The sequence below is a fragment of the Takifugu flavidus genome, chromosome 18 (assembly GCF_003711565.1).
Source record: "Takifugu flavidus isolate HTHZ2018 chromosome 18, ASM371156v2, whole genome shotgun sequence".
NCBI classification, from domain to species: Eukaryota; Metazoa; Chordata; class Actinopteri; order Tetraodontiformes; family Tetraodontidae; genus Takifugu; species Takifugu flavidus.
In genome coordinates, this window is record NC_079537.1 from 6,505,275 (window position 1) to 6,522,329 (window position 17,055).

The 17,055-nt window shown below is 48.9% G+C and overlaps 1 protein-coding gene across 4 annotated transcripts in view; it reads left to right on the forward strand.

Moving 5' to 3' along the window:
- The window catches only part of cacna1ia (calcium voltage-gated channel subunit alpha1 Ia), an 84,651-nt gene that overhangs the window by 44,059 nt on the left and 23,537 nt on the right, over positions 1-17,055 (forward strand). For all 4 annotated transcript variants that reach the window (XM_057015754.1, XM_057015755.1, XM_057015756.1 and 1 more), the window contains 9 exons: positions 1,030-1,163; positions 3,764-3,861; positions 6,578-6,737; positions 8,094-8,436; positions 8,524-8,616; positions 10,267-10,588; positions 10,768-11,147; positions 15,107-15,258; positions 15,371-15,556. In XM_057015754.1, the coding sequence (XP_056871734.1) occupies positions 1,030-1,163; positions 3,764-3,861; positions 6,578-6,737; positions 8,094-8,436; positions 8,524-8,616; positions 10,267-10,588; positions 10,768-11,147; positions 15,107-15,258; positions 15,371-15,556 (1,868 nt within the window). The remainder of the gene's footprint in view (positions 1-1,029; positions 1,164-3,763; positions 3,862-6,577; positions 6,738-8,093; positions 8,437-8,523; positions 8,617-10,266; positions 10,589-10,767; positions 11,148-15,106; positions 15,259-15,370; positions 15,557-17,055) is intronic.

Here is a 17,055-nt window from a genome sequence, read left to right on the forward strand (position 1 = left end):
CACGTGTGTGTGCGCGTGTGTGTGTCTGTGTGTGTGTCTGTGTGTGAGCGAACGAGGAAGCGAATTTTCCATCATTAGGAGAACCCCCCTAACCACCTCGTAAAAGGTGCTAACGTTCTATCTCTGAGTTTGTACGTTTTCTCATGCTAACCGAAGATAAAGCTAAACACCTAAGAAGCGAGTTTTTGAATCTCTAAACCCGAAGGATCTACAGAAAGTCAGAAATGCGGTTTCACCTTGAGGTTGTGGGATGAATAACTGCCGCCGCCGTGCTCAGAGGCTGGGTGCAGTGCGTGTTTGTGACAGAAACGGGAAAAACGTCCTTTCGACTCACTGTCACTGGATTAGCAGTGCTCTCCGGGGATGGATGACAGGTTTGAATCAAAAGCCGAGAGAGCTAAATAGAAATTTAGTCCAATTTCTCATTACCGTGCGCGGAGCTTCATTGTGGTTTGGAATATTCAGGACTTGGAATTCTGTATCTCAAAGTGGCAGCTTGACACAGCCGAGCAGCCCAGGAACAACACTGGATATGAGTTTTCCCACATAAAAGAGGAGCTTTAGCTTCAGTGATCTGTACACAATAAAGCTAGCACAGCGTACCTCTCCAACGCTTCACCCTCAGAGGTTTCTCTCAGCTTTGCCCTGAATCTTTGATTCGTCTCTTCAATTATTCACCCCTGTTGTCGTTCGGCTAACGCGGCCTCGGTGGGGGCACTCTAGGAATGTTTCGCCGGGGAGATGCGAGCTCATCGGAACCATCAGCCGCGCGTCACGTCTTCAGCGTTGGATGCAGATAATAGCCACAGACATCCCCCTAATGGCTGTCCTCACCTTGTCCTTCAACAGTGGGTGGGCTCGGGACAACTCAGTCTGTTTCTGATGAGCGCCTGGATGTGTTTTGTGCACGTTTAACACCAGCTCGTGCTTGACAACCCCGGCTAGCAGCAGCTAGCAGCGAGTTGAATCCTTGACCCCCTCCCCATTTTAGAGGAGACCTATCACTTTTTTATGTTGTCCTTTTTTTAGGCCTTTGATGCTTTCATCTACATCTTCTTTGCGCTGGAGATGGTGGTGAAGATGGTGGCGCTCGGCATCTTCGGCCGCCGCTGCTACCTGGGAGACACCTGGAACAGGCTGGATTTCTTCATCGTCATGGCTGGGTGAGCAAAACCACCAACGTTTTACTGCGGTTTTACCTCCGGCGAACGTGGTGTTTCGTGTCGACGAGGAGGCCAAAGTGTCCGCGTCACGTTTGCCGAAGAAAGACCAAAGAAAACCCAGTAAAGGAAATAGAGACTCCGCCTTCATTCCGAACTATCCTGGGTTTTTTACTCACCTGCTGATACTATTAGCTTAGCCGCGGCGCTCATCGACGCAGCCATCAAACGCGGTTAAATGCAGTTTGACTCGCTGCTGACGCCTTTTATCGTGTTTCCTGTAACGACACGGTGTGACAGGAAATCAAGTCCATCTGATGGAAGAATGAGGCTTTGACCACAGAACCCCGACGCTAAAATCACACCTTCACCTGGATGGGGGGGGGGGGGGGGCACCATGAGGGATGAGGGAACAGAGCCTCCTCCCTCTAAAAAAATCCCTTTTTAAAGATGCCATATACACAATACGCTGTTGTTGAGCTACACAGTGTCCACGTGCTCATGCTACGGGTCATTATTAGCCTTCCCAGATCCATCAGGTGTAATTACACCGGATCAGCATTTACTGGCTGTTTCTTGCTGCCTTGCCTACTGTTTAATGTCCGAACACAGGCAAGACGAGTGTTTTCAGCTCTGACCTCCCGCAGAACGTTTTTCCCCCAACTCTCGGCAGCGTTCATCACGGTAACGCGTCGTCCGATCTCATCTAGCAGTCGGTGTCTTTACCCACCGACGCCACCTCACATTCTCACACTCCCCCCACAGTGGCGGTTGGTTTCACCTAAACCTTGAAGCCTGTTGGCAATGATCTGAGAGGCAGTACTCCGTATCGCCTGTAGGGGGAGTCTAGCGATGAGGCTGCAAAGGACACGTTTTAGTCCCGGTTTAGGGGTGTTTTACATGTCTTAACAATAAAGATTGTGTCAAAAAGAAGAAATGACCCATTTTACGGTCAGGATTTCTCTTCTGTGTGTTGCCTTATTTTCCAGGTGTCGTCACGCACAAAGTGAATTGGACAAATCCGTCCAGCTGCATTCTGGGGTGGTTCCGGGCTTTATACATTTATGCTAGCTACTTATGGTCGCTACGACCAGCGGCTCCTTCCCGCCACTGCAGCTGTAGTTCCTGAATTTCATCGCTTTTCACTGACTCCATCACAGCCAACAACATTTCTCTGCTGTCAGAGACAGAAACGTCGTTATTTTATCTAATTGATGCCTTTTTTGCTGTTGTTGTTGTTGTGGTCGAGAACTCGATGTAACCTTGATAAACAGACGTTGTTTGCTTGACAGTTCAATCAGAGCAGGTTTGAAATCTCTGGTTTTGAGAGTCAGTCTAAGCTTCAGGTAGCAGTTCTTTCATGCTCTCTGTGTAACACGTGCACACACACACACACACACACACACACACACACACACACACACACACAATGAAGATGAAGGCATCATCAGCAAAAAAGCGACGCAAAAACCAGAACAATCATGAAAAGGAAGCTTCCGGCACTCCTCTAATTACCCTCCCAAACACAGCAGCCTGATTGATGTGTGATTGATGTTGTTCAGCGCACCCGGATGTGCACGTGCATCAACAAAGCACTTCCAAAGACAGGCGCGCAGCAGCAGCGCACAAGCGCGGGGGTACTTGTGATCTGCTCTTTCATGGAGTGCAGGCCCGCTGTCCAGGTGCAGCAACAACAGGACACGTGCTCCATCGAACGCATCGCCGCGGAGCAGAAGTCGGCGTGGCGAGGAAGAGGTGGCGAGCAGGGATCGGCGGCTGGCGTGCGCATCGTGCGCATCTCAGCGGGCAAATGTGGAAAGCGGGTAGTCCAAAAGTTGTGTGGAAAAGCTAAAACAGATTGTGGGAAAGACGCGGGCCAGATTAGTGTTGAAGCCCGGCGGCGGCCGCCGCGGCTCAAATCTCCGCTACAACAACTACGCACACGCGTGTTTGGCTTTCACGCTTTTAGCAAACAAATGAGAAAAGCTGGCTCATCGTCTTCTGCCTGCGCGCGCACGTGCGCGAGCGTCTCCTTCAAAGGTTCGAGATGAATGTACAGAAGCTGTGATTGCTATTAGCATGTTTTGGTGTTCCGTCAATTATGCTAACCCTGTTGGAGCCTATTTACTCCAAAAGTGATTCTCTAAGTAGAAATGTGTGTGTCTGTGCGAGTACACACATAAACACGCACACAAAGGCGCACACACTGAGTGAACTGCAGCTACTTTCCTATAAAAGTGCTTTGAGTTTGGGGGCACAAACAGATTAGCCATGCTGGTGAAACGACTTGCTAACAGATGCCAAGCGCTGACTGAGCCACGGCCTCCTGCAGGCAACACTTAGAATAGAATGAATCCCTCTTTTTCCACCCGCTCCCTTTCCCCCACTCCCCTTTCATGTCATTCTCCTCCTTTTATGCTTTGTCACTTTATCCCTGCGCGTCCTCGGGAGGGTTGTGTTGCGGGCGTTTAGCGTTGCGACCATTGTTGAGGGTGAGATGGATCAGGGAGCCGCGGTCCAGCTGGAGTTATGATAAGCTTTTGTCTAACTTTTAACCTTTGTCTCATCTTTTTGTGTCCCTTATCTGTGTCCCCCCTCTCTAGGATGGTAGAATACTCACTGGACCTACAGAACATCAACCTGTCCGCCATTCGGACTGTGCGGGTGCTCCGTCCCCTCAAAGCAATCAACAGAGTCCCAAGTAAGAAGACAAATGAGGGAATATATGAATATTAATCTGTGTTTTTTTTCCTCTGGTTGTGCTCATTTTACGCTTTGACGTGCGAACTTGCTGCCGAGCCACGTCATTAAACACTCACCTTATGCTAACTCACACAGACCCACGTCACAGTTTTATCAGATGTGCGCTAATGCTGCTTGGGCGGTCCGGCCGTGCCCACAAACCCAGTGCTCTCATCTGACAACTTTTAGCATTGATTTCCTCATCCTGCTGCACTTTGGTCGGTTCTAAATGGCTCCAAGGGCCAATTAGCCTGTCCGAGCAAACTGGTCCTGCATTTTTAGCATGAGCAGTTATTGTTGCTAACTGTGGATGGTTACACTGGGGCACTTTTTAATCCATCCTTTTAAATGGTTCTCTGAACACCAGACCATGACTCTGCTGATGTTGCACCTGGTCTGCAACGTGGCCCCGACAAGTCCCAGAATTCGGACTCTCTCAGAGTCCCCTGAATCTCTCATTGTTCCACAAAAGTGCACGCTAGGTGAGAGGGATCATCATATACAGGTGATTCTCACCTTCTGAAGGACGTGTTGACTTTCAGCCACCATCAGCCCAGGAAGACAAACGCAGCAGCAACAACAGTAGCAGCAGCAGCAGCAGCAGTAACAACAGTAGCAGTAGCAGCAGCAGCAGCAGCAGCAGCAGTAACAACAGTAGCAGCAGCAGCAGCAGCAGTACAACAGTAGCAGCAGCAGCAGCAGCAGCAGTAACAACAGTAGCAGCAGCAGCAGCAGCAGTAACAACAGTAGCAGCAGCAGCAGCAGCAGCAGCAGTAACAACAGTAGCAGCAGCAGCAGCAGTAACAACAGTAGCAGTAGCAGCAGCAGCAGCAGCAGTAACAACAGTAGCAGCAGCAGCAGCAGTAACAACAGTAGCAGCAGCAGTAACAACAGTAGCAGCAGCAGCAGCAGCAGCAGCAGTAACAACAGTAGCAGCAGCAGCAGCAGTAACAACAGTAGCAGCAGCAGTAACAACAGTAGCAGCAGCAGCAGCAGCAGCAGCAGTAACAACAGTAGCAGCAGCAGCAGCAGTAACAACAGCAGCAGCAGCAGCAGCAGTAACAACAGCAGCAGCAGCAGCAGCAGTAACAACAGTAGCAGCAGCAGCAGCAGCAGTAACAACAGTAGCAGCAGCAGCAGCAGCAGCAGCAGCAGTAACAACAGTAGCAGCAGCAGCAGCAGTAACAACAGTAGCAGTAGCAGCAGCAGCAGTAGCAGTAGCAGCAGCAGCAGCAGCAGTAACAACAGTAGCAGCAGCAGCAGCAGTAACAACAGTAGCAGCAGCAGCAGCACGTTCTGAATGATCCACATTGTATGCAGCAGAGTGTGGCTAATGTTTATCGACCAGGGTCCAGATTAGAAATAAATCCACTTTTCTGGAACTGTAGCACGAATCCTCACACACACACACACACTCACACACACACACACACACACACACACACACACACACACACACACACACACACACACACAGCTGTCCCCTGAGTGAGAAGCACGATCACGCTCTACAGTTATTCCACTGTGTTTTTTTGGTTCCCTCCTTGGGGTCCGAATCGCTAGTTTTGTGGTAATGTTTACGTTTAAAGTGGGTCTAACGGTCGTCCCATTTCGAGACTTTTGGCCACGACGAGTGGAGAATTGAAAAGGTCAGCGGTTTGTGCAGCTTGACGTCTGTCGTTGAACTTGCGGTGGCGCCGCCGTCGCTGTTTTCTCGAAGGAGGTGGAGCGGAGCGGTCGCCTGTGGAGTAGCGCCCTGAATGCAGCCCTATACTGTACATTGTGCTTTGTCTGTCTTTTACCCCACTTGGTGGTACATTTGCATACCTGGAGGCCCCGTCTCCCCCTCCCCCCCCCCCCCCACACACACACACACCGGGTGCTGCATTTAATAGCAGTTCATGAGATGAATCAGCCAGAGGCAGAAATGAATGGCTGCAGGAGCCTGATGTGTACACACTCATCTATTTCCACCTCTTTACTTCACTGGCTGCCGTTCAGCACCAGGCTGCTCTCTTGTGCGAGGCAGCGTCACGGATGCGTGTGCTCGTTCTTCTGCCACCGATGATGAAGACGATGAGGAGCGCAACAGCCGCACTCGATGGTGACTTCATAAATAAAGCTCCAAACACGCTCATTTCAAAACGGCCCATATTTTAATCCCCAGGTTTCTCTCCTCGCTGCCTCCTCGTCTGCAGCTGTGTGCGCGTGTGTGTGTGTGTGTGTGTGTGTGCTCTCTCACTCTCACTTTCTCACTCGGCTTCTGTTCTGTCATCAGTCTGTCGCAGTTTGGATGCTGTTGTGTTTATAACACATTAACCTACTGTTGAGTTATTAGTCACAATCAGCCGTATGCTGCTGACACACACACACACACACACACACACACTGTGCAGTGATTCGGTCCCTGCTGTCTCACGTCTCCGTCCAGCCATTGTTTTCCATGATTTGCGTGTGAATATTCCGTGATTGCAGGACACGCGAGGTCGTCCCTGCCTGCCGGGTCGAGGGCCTGCGTTTCTCTTACTGCACCGCTTTTGGTCCCCAGGGCCATGGCTTTAATGTTTGAGTGAGGCCCCATGGACCCTGACACCATGATGATTTTATCCACTTTTAAAATAAAAGCTTCTCCACCTTCTTTAATCAATAACCAAGCGTCTGCCTCTCGTGCGCAGGTCTCCGTATCCTGGTGAACCTGCTGCTGGACACCCTGCCCATGCTCGGCAACGTGCTGCTCCTCTGCTTCTTCGTCTTCTTCATTTTCGGGATCATTGGCGTGCAGCTGTGGGCGGGGCTTCTGAGGAACCGCTGCTACCTGGAGGAGAACTTCACCCTGTGAGTCCAAGGCCCGGTCCATCTCTGCTTCAACCATGTCAAAGCCACGAGGAGGAGGACCACACAGACGGCGCATTAGTACTGTTTAAAATGTTTTTGCAAAGCATCCAAATTGTTCCACTTCCCACTTTGCAACCCACAATGTGATTAGCTCCCAGCGGCGCCGAGTGTGTCCGCGCATGAGTGACACTCGGCAGAAGGGTCTGATGTCACGGCGTCCTCCCAGGTTGTTTTAAAACTCCGACATCAGCTCATTAGCGCAACATTTACACTGCTGCGGCACATCGGATGCTGACGCAGCAAAAACCAGCGGTTTTATGGCCAGGTGTTGGGGGTCATGTGACAGGAAGACCAACCAGTCCTGCCTGCCAAAACCTCTTGTAATGCTTTCAAGGCTTTAAGTGATGTACAGGACCAAGGGCAGTGTCTGACATCCCAGTACCGCGTTCCTCCTCCTGCGGGTTGTTATATTGTTAGACCCATCATCTTTCAAAGAGTTCCTGTAGATCTTCCTGCTGCCCTGTTCTGCTCTCCGCTAGCAGGTGTGTTCTCAGTGTGAAGCCAGGTTTGGCTGTGCCCTGCTGTGCCGTGCCAAGTCGCCGTCAGGGGGTCTGCAGCCTTGTTTCACGCTCCAGTAGTCTTGACTGGTGCTCTCTCTCCCTCTCCCTCCCTTTTCTTCCCTTCTGCCCTCCATCTTCTCTTCACTATGTAAATTCACCACTCTGAAATCACACGCCGTCCCCTCTCCACCGTCGAATCGATGGCCGGTCTCTAAGCTACTCTCAGTGGGAAGTGCTAGCTTGATGTCACCACTGTTGCTATTGATCGTGGGCTTAGCCTGCACGCACGTGTGCTGTGCATGTGCACAAATGTGACTTGCAGTGAAGGGATGGACTCGCTCCTCGCCGGGCATCAGCGGAGTCGCTCCCGCTCTTTACGAGCAGGATGCAGGAAGGTGAGAGGACCAGATGACGAAGAGGACACGCCCCCAGAAACAAAAAGACGGAGGGTGTCAAATAGAGTTCATCCAAATAAGGCGCGTTGGTTTGGTGAACGTGTCGCGTCAGGACGTCGGTTAAAAACAGAGAGCAAAAAGGATGGAATTATAATACCTGCTAGGACCTTTCAGGATATCGTACGTTTGCAAATTAAATCAATTCATTAGTTGTTTATCTGCTCACTTTAGGCTCTTTCTGGGTTTCTGATCTCGTTTTCATCCTTATTGATCATATTGTAGCTGCATCCAAGGTCACCAGGGCTCAACAGAAGCTGCCACCTTTCATTATTGCTAATTCACCGACGAATAGTAAACAACTGTTTAATTTCAGTGCTAAAGAATCTGTCTCCCCACCCCAGCTCCTCAGGCATGACCCTGCCGCCTCCGTACTACCAACCAGAGGAGGATGACGAGCGCCCATTCATCTGCTCGTTGCCGTCCGACAACGGCATCATGTCGTGCTCCGACGTACCGGCGAGACGCGAGGGAGGGCGGACCTGCTGCCTGGACAAGGAGGACGCCTTCTACAGACAGGCTCTAGGCCTCAGCCCTGAGCCGCTGGCTAACGGTAGCGGTGAAGCAACAGGACTGTGCATCAACTGGAACCAGTATTACACACGATGTCACACAGGAAGCTCGAACCCCCACAAAGGCGCCATCAGCTTTGACAACATCGTCTATGCTTGGATCGTGATCTTCCAGGTACGTCCCGCATCACTGCGCTCCTTTTGAAGGTGAGCGAGCTTCTTCTTCACAGGATTTGGAGTGAAGCTACTTCCTTTTTTCCAGGTCATCACTCTGGAGGGTTGGGTGGAGATCATGTATTATGTTATGGACGCTCACTCCTTTTACAACTTCATCTACTTCATTTTACTCATCATTGTAAGTACCGCACGTTCCTTCTTCTCTCGTCTTTGTGTATTAACGGCATTTGAATCTCTTCCATGATTAAAGATTGGATTAATAGGGTTTAGGTTGCAGTTAACAGCATGGTCTCGATTTTTGATTCCTTTTTTCACCAGGCCAACCAATCTCCTTTACTCACACATGTTCTCCTTCTCAGAAATCCCAGACAAGAGTTTACAGAAATTGCTTTGGGAAATGTGCCAAAAAATGAGGTGCAAATAGGCCATTTCTATTCAAGGAAGACTCAGGTTAAGAGCTAATTCAGACCTAGAACCCATTTACACAAAGGGGGCCTGCTGAAAAGGGTATCTTTTTTAAAAAAAAAAAGAGTATTACATTCGCATGGAAACATTTTCCACAATACGTTGAACTCCCTGTTATTTCCATGCCAGACCACTAGTGGGCGACATGCTTAATACGATGTAACCAGTGAAACTACTACTCATATACAAAAGAAAAACACACCGCTTAAGGTTAAACCTGAACAGAGGGAGAAAAATTGAAAACAAACTGGGGCAGAAACTACATATTAATGGAGCACAATGGAGCGAGGAGGAGCCGCACACCTCTGATGCCCCCGGCAAAGGTGGATTTTCACTCCTGTTGGATAAGAAATTGAATAAGAAGTTTCTTATTGAAGAGGAACTCTCATAATTTCTTCCCACCTATGCTGCACACAGTGTAGAACGGGACAGGAATGCCAAGTCCTTTTCATTCATAGGGTGTGATCAGGCGTCAGTGATGCACGGGGTCATCAGAGACGAGCTCTGCGGCATCGGCGTCACCTCCTTAATTGTTAACGTGTTTAGAGATGTTTAGGCTGTTCCCAACAACTTAAAAGGATAGTCGGAGGGTGGGTTGAAGGTTAAGGTTTTGGGTCAGGATTGTGGATTTAGGAATGAAAAGACAAGTAAACTAATTCATCTGTATGTTTCCTCTGTGTGTGTGTGTGTGTGTGTCTAATTAACATGATGACTGCATTATTTTCATGACAAAGCTGTGATTTTAACAGCGATTTCCAAACTTGACCTCCACATCCACTCTTGATGTGTGCTGGTGCTGCAAGCTGCCATCTTTAGACAGCCAGTGTCTGAGCGTCAGGATTACATCATTGTTCTGCAGTCCAGTAAAAAGCCCTGGAGTAATTCCAATTACTGCCACAGCTGGACAAATGATATGAAAATAAAAGCACTTTTGCAGGGCCAACTTCAAGAATGCTTAGACACGAGTCAAGCAGGCGACTGAGGGGAGATAAAGGAGACATTTGCTGTACATCGCGTGCGTTGGAGTCTGAGGAATGAGAGGAAGGGAGATCGCCAGTTGCCGGACAGCGGTCTGGGGTTGTTTTAGTTCTGTCTGTCTCTTCCAATCAGCATGGATTTGGTAGGAGGCCAGCCCTCAGCGACCTTCGGCATCTACGCTAACATTTCCACAGGCGGATTGGCAAACATTGTTAGGATCAGGAACTGTGTAATCCTCTTCTTTGCAGGTTTCATGTTTCTTAAATGTGTATCATTAGCTTTAGCCATGGGCGTCCTAGCTAAAGTGGTCCGGCTACTAATTCTTCTCGGTTGAATCACACCCAGAAGTTGCCAAAATGACCAATGCTGTCCGACGTCCATCTAGATCGGCTCGTTCTTCATGATCAACCTGTGCCTGGTGGTCATCGCCACCCAGTTCTCGGAGACCAAGCAGCGGGAGCACCAGCTGATGCAGGAGCAGAGGGCCCAGTGCTTGTCCTCCTCCACCCTGGCCAGCATGGCCGAGCCCGGAGATTGTTACGAGGAGATCTTCCAGCTGGTTTGTCACGTCCTCCGCAAGGCAAAGAGGAGGTCGGCGGCGCTCTACTACACACTGAGGGGCAAGCCACTGCCGGCTGGATGGAGCAGGAGTAACAGGCACGGTGGGGGCAACGTGAACAGCGAGCACCAGTTTAGACATCCGAGATGTGAGTACATCATCGGCTTTGACAGCTCAAAAAAAGCAGGGATGGCTACAAACATGGCTGCTTTTTCCAGCACCACGGCCAAACGGTTCTAATACATGTTTGATTTGAACAAATGAGGTTTAAGGCTGCTAGTTAAGGTTTGGCTACTGGGTTTATCACTTGTCTCTGCGTCTCTGTAGCGTCCCACTGCCCACATCAGAGCAGGCCGGACCACAGCTCCCAGCCGTCGGCCAACCCCATCAGCCTGGCCGTGCCTCAAGGCCCTGACGACTGCCCGATATGTGCACAGATGGAAGGGACCAGGGCACAGGGGGACGGCTTCAGTGGGAAGGACCAGGAGGAGGATGCAGTGAAGGAAATGGACAAGGAGGAGAGCCGGCAAGAGGAGAATGTAGGGGTAAAGAGGAGGAAGAGGACCTGCTTCAGATACTTGAGGGACATTTGGAACGGTATGAGGAGGAAACTCTGGGGCATCGTGGAGAGCAAATACTTCAGCCGGGGCATCATGATCGCGATTCTTATCAACACTATCAGTATGGGAATCGAGCATCATAACCAGGTAAGATCTGAATCTTTAGTTATTATATTACTATTGCTCTACTATTACTTTACTATTACCACCAATATGGTTTTAAACAAGCCAGTTTTGATCAGTTTCTTTTGTCGTCTTTTTCTTTTTTCGCCTTCCTTTGAGCCCTCGGCTCATGCACCACGATGTCAGTCAGAGTGGGTGAGCCTAATAATTTCCCCCCTGACTCCCACAAATCACCGCAGCGGCGCGAGATAAACTGCCATCCCGTCCGCTAGAGCATCGCTGCTATAAATACAATAGCAGACGACATTCAGAATGATGTGTGGGGGAGACCAGCGGCTCTGTCAAGCAGCGTCCCCACAAAGGTGGAAACATCCCTGGTGGCGGCGGAGATAGAGTCAGCGCTCAACACCGGCGCCGGGTCGCACGCTTGCACGTGTATTGTGGTCATGCTGGTATATTTACCAAGGCTTTTTGGGTCAATGGTAGCTCAGGCTGTGTGTGTGTGTGTGTGTGTGGGCGGGGGGGGCTGGGCTGAGAAGAGGAGGGTTCTTGGTTCGAGTCTCAGTACAGACAAAACATGGAAGGTGTTCTGGTAATAGAGGAGGTGCCAGAACACCTTCAGAGCACTGCAAAGGTACCCTCGATCAAGGTACCGAACCGACAAATGCTCACATGGGGCCCTGCCATGGACTGGCCACTCATCCAGGGTTGGGCCCTGCCTTCGCCCATATGTGCCCCCTCCCAGTGACCCTGAAAGGGATAAAGTGGTGAAGAAGATGAGAAGAGGCAAACTTTTTCTTCCTAAAGTCCTGTCCTTGTGTTTGATCTTTCCATGCTTGTTCTTCCTCGCCAGGCGTCCTCCCTCCTAATGCTGCCTCCATGTTCCCTCCCTTGTTTTCTCCATAAATCTCTCCGTGCACCCTCCCGCTGCACACCCCCCCACCCCCAAATCCTTTGTTCCTGCTGTCTCCCTTCCGCCTTACCCAGAGTAGCTGATCTACTCTCTGACTTTTTTACCTCCCTCCCTCCCTCCCTCCCCTCCTCTTCTCCTCCTCCAGCTCCCTCTTTTTCTCATCCTCCCACCCAGTCTTTGACTGCACACAGAGTAGTTGTTTTCTCGCATCTCCGAAGACTCTAAAAATAAACGGGGGTTGAAGGGAACGGCGAGGAGAAGAGCGAAGGCAGACGCCAGTTACGCAGCACTTTTCAGCTCAGTTCCCAACGCTCTTCTGCGTGTGAGCGGGAGCGCGTGCACGGCAGTTTATCGCATGTATGCAGGGACACACACGTGAATTATCCTGCATGTTCTGCCAGACACATCTGTGTTTCTGAGTCCACGTCTCTTCAGATTTGCCACCAGCAGAGGCAGGAGTGGCGGGTGGAGGTTTTGCTTTTGTGCTCTAACTTTGGGAGCTTTTTAAAAAACGTGCACACATGCTTAAACCTGAGCCCCCCCAGGCACACAAAATGGCGTAAAACAGGTTCAAATGCGCCACAGCTGATCCAGCTGATCGTGGCGCTAACGATTTTGAGATACTGCTAAATTTAAAAGAATCACGAGCACAAACAGGAGAATCCACCTGTTTGTTATTGACGTCAATCTACTCGGACACGCACAGAAGAGGTATGACAGCTTTAGTAGTGCGCATGTGCAGGTGCCTCCTTTTTACAGAAAACTACCATTTTACCTGTTTGCACAGCGATGGGGGCGGGGCTTTTTAAAACACCCCATTCAGGAACCTATTTTTGAAAGGTTCCATTTTCAGACACTATTTCTGCGTAGACTGACACCCTAAAGATGATAAACTTGAACTATTTTCTACTGAAAAGTGTTTGTGTAAATGTTCAACCAGAACTGCCAAATGTGAAATGCCTTCAAAACATCAAACATTTTACAGTGGGGCCGTGTCCCTCAGGGGGGCCACAGTAGGGGTGCTAGTGGGGTCTCAGAAAATAGAATTATTGCACTCTTATGAAATATATTATAGCATTGCATTGAGATCTTATCTACCTATTAATCTTTCAAATTTCCTTTCTGAAAACATGGTTTTTCACGTTCTAATCAGTGTTGGCCTCGAAGTTTGTGCTTGTCATCAAGCTGCTCTGCCCTTTAACTAGTGTGTCACTAGCTAGCACAGAAATGGACTTTTGACCAGAAACAAGACCAACAGTCCTGCCGTGAAAGAGTCTGTTGCATCAACAGCACAGAATTAAACCATTAAATAGTGACTAAAAATATTTCTAGTATTTTCTAAACTAACCCCCTGTGGGAAATTTCTGTGGCCTTGAGAAGGGGCCCCTGGTCATAAGCTAAGGGTGTTTTGGCGGTGTGGCATGTAAATGTTTGGGAACCCTTCTTTAGAAAACTACAAAATCTTCTCCTCATGAGCTGCATAAGACCTTCACACTAAATGAGAAGGTCCAAAAATCCAACAAAGACTGCCGATTGCCAGCAGGCCACTTACCATGCTGCAGTGTACCAGTTTTGGCACGGGAACCTTAGTTTTTGAACCATTGGTGAGGAATAATACCAGCGTGTACTGTATATATACAGTATGTCTCTATATATTGTACTGTAGATACCACACAGTAAAGCACCATCATCCTCCTGAAGGAGACTTGAAATCGATGTTGCGTGGGTATAAATATTTGTGGAGACTGGACTGCAACACAGACTTTGCAGGAGCAGGCGGTAATGGCCTGAAATCCACCAGGAGTGGGCAGGATGGGAAAAAAAGAAAAAGAACGCTCTCTGTTTCTTTCAGAAAGATAAAACTTGGTCCCTGCACCCAATTTAGTTGCAACTTCGCCAAAGGTCCGTCTCCAAAAGAGAGGGCAAAGATAATTAGGGAAGGGAAGAGGAAAGGAAAGAAAGGAAGTCGTGATCGCTGAGAACAACTGTGGTGTCAGGAGCTGCGAGGGTTCCGTCAATAGCAATAAATCCCAAATCCTGTTTTTCCTGGTGACAGGCGCTGCAGATGTGAGACGGGTCAAGGTTAGAGCCAACTGCCTGCAGTCTGAATGCTTTTAGCCGTGCGTCACTATTGATTTTTAAGTGCTGATATCTGAGTTTTTCAGAGGTGATAAATGTGGTTGATCTCCATCCTCACGCTTCTGCAGACGGCCTCCGCAACAGTCGGCCCGGTGGGCTGTTCTGCTCTCCTGTCCTGGCATCGCCTTTATTATTTTTCCATCCTTGATCGAGTATTTGTTTCCGGGCACCCCCCCCCATACACACACACTCGTGGATTTTGCTCCTCTCCCCCCGGCTGAGTTCTTCCTGCAGCTCTGAGCGACAGGAGGATATTGATCAAGGAGAGATGGCCCTGCCTGATAATGAGACTCCGAAAGAAATAGGAGGAGAGAGAATTCAGGAGGCAGAGCCGGATCAGCAGGAAAAGAGGTTTAGAGGAGAGGGCAGAGAGGGTTTTCCTCTGACATGGTTTGCTAACTCCTTGTGGTTGGTTTCTTCTCTCTGCGGGCTTTGAAAGCAACAAATGAACACAAAATACACTGAAATGAAACAACTCTGCTGGTGTTTGGTACAGTTGTTGGACTCATGTGCACCAAACTGGTTTCACCTCCCTCCTTTTTCCTGCCGCAGCGTCGCTGATATGAAAACATCTCCCTGTATTTCCCGCTCTCCTCTTCCTACGGCCTATACTCAGTCCCCGATGAAATGTATGTGTTAATTTTGTTTTCCAGGCAGCGAAAACTCCCTTTTTATGCAGCTGACAGTTTGAGTGACAGCCTTTTTCATAACAGGCGGCGGAACGTGATGCGGCGCGCTTGTTTTCCCTCGGAGCGACTCCCGGGTCCTTTGTTGCAGTGGTTTATTATACTTTTTTCTTTGTTTCGCTGCTCTATTTTGAATGCGGGGAGCCATTTTAGCATTTCAGTTCCTTATGATCTGCTTTGGAGTCTCAGTGAGTTTTTCCTGCTTCTGCCCCCCCCCCACACACACACACCTCGCCTCCACCCAGCCCGACGAGCTGACCAACGTCCTGGAGATCTGCAACATCGTGTTCACCAGCATGTTCACGCTGGAGATGATCCTGAAGCTCACTGCCTTCGGCTTCTTTGAGTACCTGAGGAACCCGTACAACATCTTTGATGGCATCATCGTCATCATCAGGTGTGTATCCAGTAACGCGTAACCTCCCTCGAATCTGTCCGGTTTCCTCAATCGTGTGTCTCTCTGGTGTACAAACCTCTGACCCAACATCACCGCTGGACTCAAACCCCAGCGTGTGTGAGATCATCGGGCAGGCAGATGGCGGCCTGTCGGTGCTGAGGACCTTCCGCCTGCTGAGGGTCATCAAGCTGGTGCGGTTCATGCCTGCGCTGAGGCGGCAGCTGGTGGTGCTGATGAAGACCATGGACAATGTGGCCACATTCTGCATGCTGCTCATGCTCTTCATCTTCATCTTCAGGTATATTTACAGCACATCTGGCCAGTTTAGGGACTGATGTTATTGGGCCTAAAGTCATCAACAGGTGGCTCTCCTGGAGCTCATTAAAATCATGAGAATTATAGGATATCAGCCAGTTATGACACAAGACAAAACTTGAATATGGAGCAGACAGACGTAGCCTCAAGCCTGGAAAAAGTTTTTTGCAAAATAAGAGGATTAAAATTTCCAATTACCGGAGTTCCATTCCAGTTTCCTCAACGTTGTCAATGTGGGCTTGGTTTTTTTATCTCCCGTTTTTCTTTTTCGACTAACTTCCTCTAGCACGTAGCTGAATCCGGATGCCTCCGTCCGCCTGTCGCGTGCTTTAACCTCTGCATTCCCGGAAAATCAGACGGTTACACGTTGATTCAGAGGACAGACGGCGATTCCTCCACTGAGCCTCGATATTGGGTTAATTTATGGTGTAAGACATTTGGGAAGAGGAGTTCAAACTCAGAGACATGTTGTTCACTGATTTCAGCAAAGCAGAAGCATCTTAAAAATGTCCTAGTGGGCTGATCGTCGGGACAGGTGGGGGGTGGCTAACAAAGCATTTGTTCAGTGGGTACACGGCACTCAGAGGGACGAGAAAGAAAATTAGCAAAGCGGCTTCAGGGGAATCATTAGACTGACACTCTATGGCACAGGAAGCTCTCACTCATGGGAAACGACACCCTTAATGGAGGAGTTAGCCGTCACCTCTTTACTTTATTTATGTGCAGCAAGAGCACGTGACAGAGCTGCGAAAGGTCAAATTCGTTAGAGCAAAGTTTGAAAACAACCCCCGTTTCACCAACCTGCCCTAGGGATAAATAAAAAATGAGGGATAAATTAAAGCAGATGTTTACTAAATACAATGAAATAAAGGGCCAGAAAATACAACAAGGTTTTATTACTGCACATTACTCAGAATCGGGTTACATTAGCCACTGATGCATCATCTTCATAACACAGGAAACATGAAAAACAATAATGACAGAAGTACTAAAGCGGAGCCTACAATAGAGGAGTTAATTGGGGTATTTTATTTTAAAGACTGAGCGCAATCCATTGTTATCACACTCCAACACACTCGAGTTTGAAAACCTATATCTTAAAAAATAATAAGATTGTAATAATGCAAATTATTGTTTGAATCACTTATCACAATTGTTGCAGGTGAAAATCATTATGACCTGAGCAATATGAGTTCCACGGCAGCATAATGCCATTGGCCCGCTACTGCTTGTCTCTGTGTGAATTAATATTGCCGTGTGGGTACTTTTCATTCACTGTCTTTACTTCTGCACTTATCAGCATTTAACCATATGTATTCAAAGGCCAATACCATCAGAGCTATTTGCTGGCCAAGTAAGTGTCATTTGCCTAACAGTCATTGTAGCTTTTAGTGATCATTTAATATAAAGAGTCAATTAGCTGGGATGTTACCTTTAAAAGCTTGTGTAACTAATGTGGCCTCGTTTGCTAATGTAATACAC